The sequence below is a fragment of the Tympanuchus pallidicinctus genome, unplaced genomic scaffold, assembly GCF_026119805.1.
Source record: "Tympanuchus pallidicinctus isolate F22 unplaced genomic scaffold, pur_lepc_1.0 scaffold2, whole genome shotgun sequence".
In the NCBI taxonomy this organism is placed as follows: domain Eukaryota; kingdom Metazoa; phylum Chordata; class Aves; order Galliformes; family Phasianidae; genus Tympanuchus; species Tympanuchus pallidicinctus.
Window position 1 is genome coordinate 12337106 of NW_026294721.1, and position 13017 is coordinate 12350122.

Below are 13017 nucleotides of genomic sequence, written 5' to 3' on the forward strand. Positions count from 1 at the left end.
TAAAGTCATCAAAACAATAGCAGCTGCCAAATAACATCCTCAACATCTGCAGCTTCCAGTCAGCTGACCACAGCTCTGACTGAGAAGGAAGCCTGTGCTGCTTAGTGCCCTTTCTTCATATCTCTTTGCTTGCCCAGCTATTTGCATTCTGCTCCCATCCCCATCATTGTTCAGCAGCTCGTCCCAATCTCCTTGTTTTCCTGAGATCTCAGCTGAGGCATTTCTGAACTTGAGCCATGCACACAGTACGGCCAGTAAGTTCTATTGATTCTTATTGATTATGCTATTGTTTTGTTCTGTCTTTTTAAAACAAAACAAAAACAATCAGTCCCCTTGTACTGGGACTTCTGGAGTGATTAAAGGCCTGGAGCATCTTCCATATGAGGAAAGGCTGAGATAAATATCTAAAATGCAGGAGTCAAGGTAATAGGGGTGGATCCTGATGGGTAGCAAGCAGCAACAGAACAAGGGATAATGAGTGGAAACTGGAACATGAGAATTCCAGTACTAATCCAAGGAATAACTTTACTGACAGAGTGATGGAGCACTGGAATAGGCTGCCCACAGTGACTGTGGAGTCTCCTCCTCTGGAGACTGTGAGCCCTGCTGCAGGGAACTGCTTTAGCAGGAGGTTGGACTCAATTATCTGTGTAAGTCCCTTCCAGCTCCTATGATTCTGTGACTATGTGCATCAAAAATGCCCAGTGCAGACACACACACACACACACACACACACACACACACACACACAGACCCGTAGAGCTGGTGCTTAAAGTGTCACCATAACTGTGATTAGTATTTCTCCATTCCTGGTTTAGTTTTCAAAGTGATCTCTGGTTCTTACCTGAACTGCAAACGTTTTTGGAGCTCTGCGTGTATTGAAAGCTAGGAGAAAGCAATGAAAGGAATGTCAGAAAAATATTTCTCTCAGTGGCAATTGCTTAAGAGTAAGATCACAGAGCAATGTACAGCTGTGCTGCCCCAAAATATTCTTTAATCCTTCAACACATTGATGTTTTTTACACTTCTGGTTTCAGGTGGTGATTTTGTGTTTAACAGCTTTCAGCTGATTTCTCTTCCATTGATTTCTACTAATTTCTCCAGCCACTTTTTGAAGTTACATACCTTTTTTGACCCTGGCAAGTCTTTGCAAGATTTTCATGTTATATTATGATGTTTTGTGGCAGTATTATTTAGGACTGGGAAGTACAGTGGTCAGATAACTTCTCAGAGCCACTGGTACAGTACTAGGGATCTTTTGTGCTGCCACGTTTACTACAGATAATTATTTTATCTTGGAGAAGTACTATTGTCATCAAGAAGGATAGATGAGAGGTTCTGTTCAATCATTCTGCTGCATTTGTCTACTTAAGGAAGGCGTTAAATCATAGACACATTTCCTATACTTTATCCTATAATTTTATATTTTGAGTGGTTTCGGAGGGGTGTCGTGGATTTAGATCGAATAACACATTTACAAAAGATTTATGTAAGCTAAAAAAGTAGGAGAATTGTAGCAGATTTCTATGGAATAGTAATTGGCCTTAAGAAGGCCATGCATATATTCTTCATATATAAAAATAGAAAATAGAATGTAGTGGAAATGCTGAGGCTGGAGGTGGAAGAGTGACTTCATATGGTATGTTTAACACTCTTTCTTGAAAACTTAGGCAAAAATATAATACAGTAGTATGCTAATAAAGATAACAATTCAAGCATAGCCTGAAAGAACTTCCAGAGGATGGTTACTCTTGTGCTTCAGGTAAAAACATAGTGTGTCACTCCATGGCATCAAGAAGTGTTATAATCCTGCTTTTATTACGTAGTGAAGTAAAATTTTTTAGCTGCAGAAAATGTAGGCCTCGAAGCTTCTAGTATAATGAAATTCTTACCTGGTTTTAGGAAGATACTTTGCTTTATACTGTTGATCTTGTACAATCAATTCAAGTTTCTTTTTTGTATCTGTATCAATTAATAAAACGTGTAAGAATTTATTATTTCCTCTTATGTGTAACTTTAACAGTATTTAGCAACTGCTATGAAAAAGAATTAAGTTAACCAAGCTCTTCCAAGGGGAAGCAGTTCAATGGAGAAATAGGCTACAATTAGCTTAATTTAAATCAGTCAACTCATTATTTCCCTGAGAAACATTACTGTAGTACTGAATGTTACATGGTGATGCTGAGCATCACAAGTTTTGCTGGTAATGTATATAATTAACAGAATGGTAAAGAACAGAATGCTATACTAGAAATGTACGGAGAGTTTATAAATCCCTTTTGTAGAGTGGGACAGATAATGAATTATCAATGCAGTCAGTACTGTTTCTACCTGAAAATCAGGAAACTGCACCTTAATTCACAAAATGAACTGGTTGCCAGAAGAAATTATGAACTCATTGACAGGGAGGTGTAAACAGCATCATGATTAATTAGCCTGTGTCTGTCTTTGAGGTATTGTCAAATAAAAAAAAAAATATATATTTTTTTTCCTGGACCTTCATGCATACATACAAACTGAGTGACATAAGGTGTTCTTTCAAAAGCTTTGTGTGCATTTAAAGAATTTATGTATTTGTAAAACACAATTTTAAAACAAAACCAAACCACCACCCATTGTTTTATTTGTAGCTTCCAAAAATCTTTCTTTCAAAATTCTCAGCCTCGCATCTCTCAGGAGAGAGTCAAGATGGAGAGAAAGGAGATGATGTATTGGCAGATTAGAATTGTGCCTGTTTTTTTAACCTTTCAGGATATCCCTCTCTCATATTTTTAAGGTTCCAATATTATTTTTTTTTCCCCTAGGACCTTAAGAATTTGATTTGCCTGGAACGAGTATGTTGCTTGGCTTACCCGGATAGGTGTAGTAAATGTTGAGTTAAATTCCTTTTTCTGCTCAACTCCTACAAGCGTACAGATCAGTCTAAATCTCTCTATTATCAGCAGATGTATATCAATGGGATGTCTAATACTAGTTTGAATATAGGGCCAGACAGATCCTATATAGCAGGATATATGTCAGTTTCCTTTACTGATTACCTCAGATGGAGTTTTAATGATAGAATACTTTGGTCTTGTAATACAAAAGAAAGAAAACAAAATAATATTGTGTAATTAAATACTAACCTTTATCTCTTCCAGATGCCTATATAAAATGATAACACAGTAAATATTTTTCTTTTAATTGCCAACTTGAATTACCACAACAAATCCAAATATCTTTTCAATTTAAAACATTTTATAGACATTCAACTATGAGTACCTGATCACTTTGTCAGAAATTCAGGCTGAATTCTCATCTCAGTCCACTGGCAACAATGAGAAATGAATGTTCAGGGGTATAAATGAACATAGGGTTTATCACAATGATTGCCATTTCATTATTGCTTTCGCACGTCAGTTTAACTAACAATATGGTTCCTCATCGATTTGGTATGAAATAAAGAGATTTTGATTGACTGGAGACACACTATCCGAAGATTAAAATCAGTCATTTCTTTCCAGAGTCCTTAACTGATAGTGTAATTACTTTTGCTGTCGTGGTAGATACTTCATTCAAAATCACTGTGTGGAGAGTCTAAATACAGCATACTATATTACAAAGAAATGAATGACAGATTTCTAGAGACCAGAGTTTGGTGCATTTTCACTATATTTCTGTAGTATTTTGATTCACATGGGAATGGTAACTATTTTGGTTTCTAATTTGTTAGAAGAAAATAATTCATAAATATTAAAGAGAAGGTTTTTTTGCTCTGTGTAGATGTTGCTTCTTTAGTCTTCCCAAAAACTTATCTTCCCATTAATGTTTTTGCATTTCTTAGAAATTGGTTTGACCATTCAGGTTGGAAGGGATCTGGGCAAGTATCTAGACCGAACTTCTATTCAAAGCACAAGATGGTTGGTGAAGTCAGAGGTTTGCTCACCTCAGTGTTACAGACATCCAGAACATAGTCTTCATTGCTTCCCTGGGTCACCTATTCCAGCATCCTCATAGTTACCCTCTTAATTTTTTTGTTTTCCTTTTTTCTAGTTTTCCCCTCTCAATCACCCTGACCGGCAGTTTGGTGTTCAAGAACTTGGCAAGGGTGCATCTCGTCTTCTCCTCTAGATTGTGCTGAAACTATTTATATCTTAGGAGCAATATGAATGGGAGGCGAACCCATTCAAATCCAATTTTGTCTTTTCTGTGTTATGAGATATACAGTATTTCTCCTTAAGTTGTAGCCAAACTATGAGCTTATTAGGAGCTGCAGTATTTTGCACAGCTGTATTGCGACCAGCCAGAAATATTAATTACAGATGTAAGATGTTTATTGTTCTTGGGAGTGTTTTTTATTTGGTTTCTGTAATGAATCAGTATCTGGGACATGGCAAAGCTTTTGTGTTAAAATATTATCTTTCTTGGTAATATTGTTTGGCTTTAAATGTGAATTATAATATTGCAATCAAAGCATGTTTTTAATAACCTCTCAAAGCATAGGAGTTTCAGACCATCGCAGGAGTGAGGTTCTGGGACATCCCTCTGGTTGGGACTGTGCAGAATTAAAATTCAAATCATTTTGAAGTTAGACTAGCTTATAGGATTGTGATACAGCATCTGTGTTAGTAAATGGCTATATTTAGCTGGTGTAGAGGTTCCTTTATTTCCTGTTCTCCCTTGCAGTGAGATAAAAAGAACGTTATAGCAGTGTATTATGCCTTTAAGTGAGTTCATGGCTTTGTGTCTCAGTTTCTGCCCTCTGTCCATAGGCTGCTTAGAGGTGTGGGCGGTGAGGGAGAGCTTTCTGTTGGCAGCCTCTGTTGGAAAGGAGAGCCCAGAGATTCTTCTTTAGCATTACTGGCCTTGAAAGCACTCAAGTGACTCTCCATTTTGCACAGCTTTCATAGACATCTGCAGCATTTGGCACTGATGAGATGCACTTTTATTTGGCTACTTGGGAAGGTTGCTTAACACTGTGAGTGCTTTTATTTCTGTAAGGAACTTCAGGATCTTAACTGTCATTCACAGCACAGCAGTTTTGAAAGTACTATATACATAAAGATATATTTATGACCGAAAATAATTTGGTTATTATAGTGTTTTTACCTATCAGGCTAAGTCATGACTAAAATACTGTTATATCAGAAGTTGTGCAGCCCTGAAAAGTGTATGGTTTTGGCAGCAATAATATATACAAAGATGATTACTTACTTCATTCAGGTCTCTAAAAGATAGATGCCTGGAAAAGAAAGAATTATATGTAAAAATTTCATTATCATAAAATAAAAATGACTGGGAACTTAAATACTTTAGTTACATCGTTCCTGAAAATTAACAGCCCTTGGCATTTTATTACTGCTATAGAAATTCAGAGGCTGGTTATTTTTTGACATAAATTATTTGCAGGAAAAGGTTATAGACTTCCATAAAGAAGAACAGCATCCACGGTATTAATTATGGCAAATGAGAGAAGTCCCATTTAGGATTTTTTCTGAGAGGAGAGGAGAAGAGATATGAACAGTTATAAGCTTTATTCTGTATCCTGCGTCTTATTCTAAAAGTATTATTACAAACTTTAAAGTCAAGTAGAAGCAGGTTTTTTTTTTTTTTTTTTTTTTTTAAAAGACTGAGGATTTTCAAAAATGAAACATTCACAGTGGCAGAAAGTGTAGATAAAAGGAGATGCAAACCAGGAACTCAAGACCCAAGCTGGTAAAGAGAAGTGGAGAATGCTCCTTCTGGTCCCAAATCAAGTTGGTAGTTAGGCATTTTTATGCTGTATTCTGATATGCCTGGTCAACAAGGATACCTTTCCATCCTCAGAGGGGATCACCAGAAAATATTCTGCCCCTCAAAAGGGGCAGCATATCAAATCTGACCTATTTTATTGGATGTCCTAAGTTTGATGAACACATATAGCCTGTATTTCATAATAAAAGAGATTGAGGTCTAGATTTTAGAAGATTTTTAGGAACATAAGATATGGATAAGCACCTGGTAGTTTTCCAAAGGCTCCAGGTTTCTGAAAGTTCAGTGATTTACTAAATCATTCAAAGAGGATGCAAAAGGAAGAAAGTATATAAAAAGTCCTGGGAGTTATGTTTCAAGACTTCTTCAGTGAGGAGGGGTCTCTTCTTTTTACCTGTGCTGAAAACATAAGCATGGTGTGTTTGAAAAACAAGAGATTTGGGATCTGTTGGAGGGACATTTCTGCAAGGGTAGGAGAAAGGAGAGGACATGTTTCAGGTTTGGATAGATGCTTTTGTGTTAACGTGTGATTTGTTAGCTTGGTCTCTGAGGTCATTTTATGACAAGCAGAAGACTGCTTAGAATGTTGGGTGCCTAGTAAAGTTAAGCTGCAGTCCCTACATGTGTTTTCTCCCTACCAAGCTATGACTGGATTGGTGATGGGTGACAAGTATTTCGAGTGAAGTGCTTATGTGGGAAATATGTGAAGTGCCTTCCCAGATAATGTGTGGTTTTAGTCTGTGCTGCCCCTCTCCTACCTCTGAGACTGAAAAATCTGTTACAATTCACATATCTATGCTTTAGAAAAATTTTGGTATTTATAACTGCAATGTGGAATCTTGTGGTTATGATTTTTTTTCTGCCTCCTTTCACTTCTAGGATAAGAAATTACTTGTATTTATATTAAAGAGTTTGGCTTTGTAATAGGACCTTTCAAGTCCAAGTGCTTTGCATACTGATGCTGGCAAGTGCAGCCTGTAGTAGTTCTCACAGCATTCGTTTTATGTGCTGCCCTACCAAGAGGAGGGATCAGCCATGGGATTTGGAACTTCTCAATTATAGGTCTGGTCATACATCTGAATATGAAGCTACTTCATATTAATAAAATGTCTTAACAACCAACAGCTTTAACCTAATCCTTGAAAGAATTTAAGTGCCATTCAGGAAAAATAAAGCATACTCAGAGCTAGCTCTTTAAGTATATACTTGAAGTAAATTTCTTCATGGATTTGTTAGCTGTTTTTTTTTTTTCTTTCTTTCCTTGTGGGATTTGTATTATAGGATTTTGACTCTGGTGACCTTTTATAAAAATGAAGCGAAATTCCACCTCGATGAACTGAAATTGAATGTATTTGCAGAAGGTTGGGTAGAACTGACATGGCTCAGTTGTGGCTAAAATTCTGGCTGCAAAAGGTTTTCACAGAGGCACTGTGCATTATATCCAACTGCCCCTGGATGTGTATCAGTTCTCAGCATGTCCACTGCCTGCCTCATTTATGTACATATATTTTGGTCACATGGGAGTGCACATGTATCTGTCTACAGGGCAGTGAGTAGCACATATTCATTTTCATGTAGCTCAATATATTATATGAAAATAGCAGTCAGTCTCGTAACTTGACATAAACATGCTCTATCATACAGCTGAACACAACTGCTGGACTCAGCCTCTATCCATGCTCTCCAAATGCTGTATGACCATGTGTGTTGTATGACGTAGGAGAAGCTGGGGGGATTCTGGCATAAAAGATTGTGGCAGCTGGAGCAAGATTTCTGGCTACAGATTTATCATCTCTTTTGCTGAATGTAATATCCTTGGGATATGAAGGTATTTCTGTATCTCTCTGGTACAGTCAGGTTATTTCCCCATACTTGGCTTTCCATTACCAGCTGTGCTGAGCAAATGCAATTACTTTTACTTAGAAGTGATTGCCAAACCTCTAAATACTAGTGGAAAAAAAAAAAAAAGGACTTTAATCAAAGTGTTCATGAGAGTTCCACCTACTTTTCCACTCCTTTACCTCTTTACTGCTATTTTGGCAGTTTTTTCTTTAAGAAATGCTGGTATCATATTATGCTAAATACTACTTCTCTTGATTATTCACAGCTGTCTAAAGAATCAACAGCTATTTTCTTAAGTATAGGCAGAAGTGCGATGGAGAAGTCTGGTGGTTTTGACAGGGAGGGTGTTTTGATTCTCAGGAAATCAGCATGAATAAATGTAGCAGTACCTTGTGGGCTTTGCTGATACTGAAGAAGTATGAGACTGGCTGGGTGTTTCCCTGGTGTGGAGGACATGGCTGCTTTTCTCTGGTGCTGGAGGAAGTGGATGATACTGTTTTGGCAGTGTCTTCAGAGGCCTGAAAGAGCCAAGGGAGAATTGGAAGAACTTTTAGGGAATGAAGGAGGTGCAAAGACTGTGTTGTAAATGCAAGCGCAAAAGGGAAAACGCTGGGATTTTCCAAGAGTATTTCAATGTATTTGTGCTGAGCTTGATTCAATAGCAATTATAATTTTAGATAATATTCTACATTTGCAAGAATGTGCTGTACTGTGTTCTATGCTACTTAGCACCGCTTTCATGCTCTTCTCCAGTACATGCCAGCTCTTCAGTGCTGATATCTCTGGGTGGGTAAGGCCCAGCTGGGAAATGCCCTCCAGCTTAAGTAATATAGAATCATAGAATGGTTTGGGTTGGAAGGAAACTTTAAGATCATCTAGTTTCAATCCCCCTGCTATAGGTGGGGACGCCTCCCTCTAGACCAGGATGCTCGCAATTCCATCCAGCCTGGCCTTTAACATGTCTGGGGTGGAAGTGTTGACAACCTCTCTGGACAAACTGTTCCAGTGTCTTCCCACCCTCACAGTAAAGAATTTCTTCCTGATATCTTGACTAAATCTATCCTCTTCCAGTTTAAGGTCATTTTCTTGCAGTGTTCAAGAGGCATCTGGATGATGTGCTGCATGATATGGTTTAGTGCTAGTGGTGGCAATGGTGACGAGCAGACTTGGACTAAATGATGTTATAGGTAGTTTCCAACCTTGTGATTCTATGATTTTCTTGTCCTGTTACAATATGCCCTTATAAAAAGTCCCTCCCCTGTTTTCCTGTAGGCCCTTTCAAGTACTGGAAGGCTGCTACAAGGTTCTCCTAAAGCCTTCTCTCCAGGCTGAAAAGTCCCAACTCTCTCAGCTTGTCCTGGCAGGTGGGGTGCTCCAGCCCTCTTTGTGGCCCTCCTCCGGACCTGCTCCAACGCCTCACCTTGTGTTGGGGGCCCCAGAACTGGAATGTTCTATAGCTCTGATCATATTTTAAACCTGCTTACATATCCTACTGTGTTCAATACAGGCATTGAGGAATAAACTTAGCAGTTTGGGATTACCTTTCTAAATTGTTTTATTTGTAGCAACTATAATTGTTTGAGAGTGGGGAAAAAAAAAATAAATTAAAAAATGTTTTTTTTTTGTTGGCATATGATAGAAAATTTTTTTCATACGTGTTCATGGAATAGAACTTGGTCTGTCTACTGTGGGGAGTAAATAACTGCAGTTGATTTCTATTAACATGATTTGAACTTATTTAAAAAAAAAAAAAAGCAGAAAGATTTAAAAGACAGTGGAGATGATATGGTATTGTGAGTAGAATCTAAGGAAATTAGATAAATGAAGAGTTTCCCTGTCCCCGTCCCCCAACAATTTGTGGCTGCATTGGACCCGATTCCAGATTTCTGGACATCCTGTGTTGGGAAAAGCATGAAAGCTATTTCTGAATTGATCTTACCGTGGGGGAGGCAAGGGTTTCTAGAAAAGAAAAAACAAAAATATGTTTGAGCTTTTCTCCCTTGTTTTACCAGCAGAAATATAAGTAGTTCAGATAAAGCAGGTATCTCTGTGTCAACAGGCAAAGTTTTATGTACTCCACAACACATAACGTAGGTTTAAATATGCCTCTTTAAAATCACTGAAGAGTAAAAGATGTCACTGTAAACCATGAATGCAAATTAGTGAGGTAACATAGGCCTGCAGACTTCTCATCCTTCAGTTAGTGCTAGCAAAACTGGAGTGTGCTTTTTACAAATACATTCCACAGCGTAACAGCTAGTGCAAATGTAATTGGTCAGAGACTGCTTACCTGGAGTCCGTGTGTTTTCACTCTTTTTCCTAAGATAATTATTAATAATTGTTAGTTGAGCACTGTCTACATATAGCTTTATCCCAGAATTGTTATTACTGACAGCCCACCCTCACCCACCAGCTCATTGCCACCACATTCATCCTGCAAACATATCCACATTTTTCCTGCTTCCTAATGGTTGACATTAATTAACATCAACCTATATGTAGGGGCTGGAAGCTTCAGTGGTTCAGTGAGAGATTGTTTGTGGGAGTGAAGGCTGAGGCTGCTGGAGATGGGATGAGCGCACGCTTTGTGTTGGCCAGACTGGGCCCTGAATTTTAACGTAAGTGCAGTGAGTTTTGTTCTATATTTTATTTTGTCTTTTCTGAGGATGGATTCACAGATAGATTGAAATGCAATTTAAGATTCCTTCTAACAGTTTGTACCTCTCTCCAATTAAATACTAGACTATGTATACTTAGATAATTGTGGCAATCCTGGAAATATTGAGAATCTTTTTGTACTGCAGCCAGGTGAATCTTTCTAAATGACATTCATTTCATAAGGGACATAACTATTACCTGAAGTTAAAGTAGGAAAAAAAAAAAGGATGTTTTATTACCTCAAAATATAAAACAGAGCAGATAAAATAATCTTCATGCTACTTGATAAAACTGCATGAAGTTTGCTTTTGTCCCTAGCTTTCAAAGTGGCATATTTGAAGCTGAAATTTATTCAGATATTTTGTAAAGTTAAGTATTGTTCTGAGACTTTATTGTGTGCTGATTATTTGTGGGGTTTTTTTTTTTGCTTGTTTTGATAAAAAAATATCTGTTTTCTGTTATTGCTCTTTCTGAGTTTACAATTATTTGACTGATTTTAAATGCATATGGGACATCCTGCTAGTTAAAATAAAATGCATAGATAAGATTTTTACTGTATTTGCAGTAGAGTTTGGTTTGTTAAATATTTTTAGAAGTTTTATGTACAGACATCCTAAGTAATGTGAAAAATGGTGAAGTAGAGCCTGGATTCCCCCTCAGGTAAGCCATAGCAAATTGCTCTGAACTAAAATAATGGCACCTTAAGTATTTAGCAATTGGAAAAATTAGCTATTGGAAAAAAAAGTTTTTGTGTTATTTATGCCATCTGGTGGCAACGCCGCTTAATAGCACTTTGTATGAGAATAAATGTTAGGATATTTAACAACAGGGTAGTTACTTAAAAATAATAAATTATCCACAGGCACTATTGGCTCAGGAAGTACTCAAATATATGTGGGCTCCATCCTCAAATTGCAGAATTCAAGTTAGCTGCCTGCACAGTCCTTATTTCATCTCTCTTGATATCAGCACGTACCTTGTGCTGGCAGACAAACAATGAAGCCAATTTCAATTCAACATGGAATTTGAGGCTTTATCAAAGCTGGCCAGCTGTCAGATATACCTATAACATTAATTTCTGCAGATTTTGAAGGTGGCCAGCTCTTATTTCAGCTTTTGTACAAACTATATCACTATTTGCTCACAAGATTCAGTTTTTCATTTTGTGAACTTCATACTGCTTAATTTCTTATAATCTATGGGAATTATTTGGTTCAATCCTTTGAGTATGGAACAAAGGGGAAAAAAAAAACCCAAACAACCTTATATTGCATGGGATTCTTTGCATTACTTTTCTGGCTTGTCGGATGTCTGAAAATTTACAGTGAACATGGTGATCATATTTTCCTGGGTTGGTAATTGCTTTCTTTCTGACCATGGTTTGGATATGGTTCAAAGATTTGAAATGATAAATGAAAAACCATAATTCTCTTTCAAGGTGAATTGAACATCTAATTCTTCAGTTGTCGACACTGTGATATATTGCTATATCTTAAGTATACAAAAAATGTAGAAAAATGTATAGAAATAAAGTGTTTAGAAATATACTTTTAATAGAAACTAATTCTTGATTAAAATTGTAAAGAATTTAATAGTTGCAGACCTCATTAAATTCCTAAGACTCAGACAGCAGCCTGTATGCAATTCAATCACAAAAAAAACAAAACAGAACAAACAAAAAATGAAAGGCATATTTACAATTCAAAAATGTAGAAATTTGAAGCTAATTTAAAGTTAATGGCAAAGGAGCGGAGAAGCAAATTTACAGCAGGTAATTCTATAGATTTAGTGTGTTCTGAACAGAAGAATATTGTCAGGTAGCTTTTGTAAATATGTTGGTTGCTCTGAAAGTAATGCCTTCTACTTATTTCCATGGAAATGACATCAGGTACAATGAGCTCAATTTGATAGAGCAAATTCTCTTCAAAATACTATTTTGCAGCACACAATCATTAGCTATGCATTTTTGCTAGCAATGAACAGGAGCCTGCATGTCGTGCACCATCAGAGGTGACCTGCTTCTGCTGTTGCCGCTGTTGAAATGCACCGCCCACCTCCTCACTGTGCTCACGTTCACTGTTTGGTCTCCATAAATATTCAGCAAGCATTGAGGAATGTCAGTGAGTGCCATTTTTGTCTGCACGGAGGAGTTCGGTGGCACACCTTTTCTTCATGTGCTCTTCAGATGCCATTTTGTTAGACTGCCCCTTTGCTGCCATCAGTCACACGACAACAAAATGTAATGGAATATTGGTGGGAAGGCTCAGCCTCTACTGCCATCCCGACAACATTTGCCTCTGATGCTGTGGGCTATTATAATAAAACAGGAGGCATTATTTTTGGAGCAGCCCTTTTACATTTCTATTGAGAAATTGAGGTTCTGGATTAAAGTATATCTACTTTTTTTTAGACAATTCCCTTAGTATTGGGTTGTTGAAATAGTACTTGAAATTTAGCAGCAGGATCATTTGGGAAAGCGGCTGCTGTTCTGAAAACAGTTTTTTCTATCATCTGCAATGTCTATGTATGTATCAAAGCTAAATATGGAAGCTCTGTTTTCTGATTGAACAACTAGATAGACTTTTTAATTATACCTTCAACATTTGACACGCTCCTCGCCTCTAGAGCAGACGTATGTTTCTGTAAATAAAATCAAATAAAGGTGTGATGTTAGGCATCATACTTGAAACTGCAGCTGGTAAAAACAGTGCTATTCTTGACTGAGATGCTGCAAATGGTAGATCCATTCTTGACCTCAGGCATCAACAAAAGAAGGTGAGCTGAGAG

General features: G+C 37.3%; 1 protein-coding gene across 1 annotated transcript in view; it reads right to left on the bottom strand.

Moving 5' to 3' along the window:
* Window positions 1–13017, bottom strand: part of CLNK (cytokine dependent hematopoietic cell linker) — a 50265-nt gene that overhangs the window by 11188 nt on the left and 26060 nt on the right. Inside the window, exons 7-14 of the mRNA XM_052681667.1 lie at window positions 12825–12870; window positions 9863–9891; window positions 9512–9531; window positions 7962–8090; window positions 5194–5221; window positions 3126–3144; window positions 1893–1962; window positions 845–885 (exon numbers count right to left, since the gene is read on the bottom strand). Coding sequence (XP_052537627.1) covers window positions 845–885; window positions 1893–1962; window positions 3126–3144; window positions 5194–5221; window positions 7962–8090; window positions 9512–9531; window positions 9863–9891; window positions 12825–12870 — 382 coding nt within the window. The remainder of the gene's footprint in view (window positions 1–844; window positions 886–1892; window positions 1963–3125; window positions 3145–5193; window positions 5222–7961; window positions 8091–9511; window positions 9532–9862; window positions 9892–12824; window positions 12871–13017) is intronic.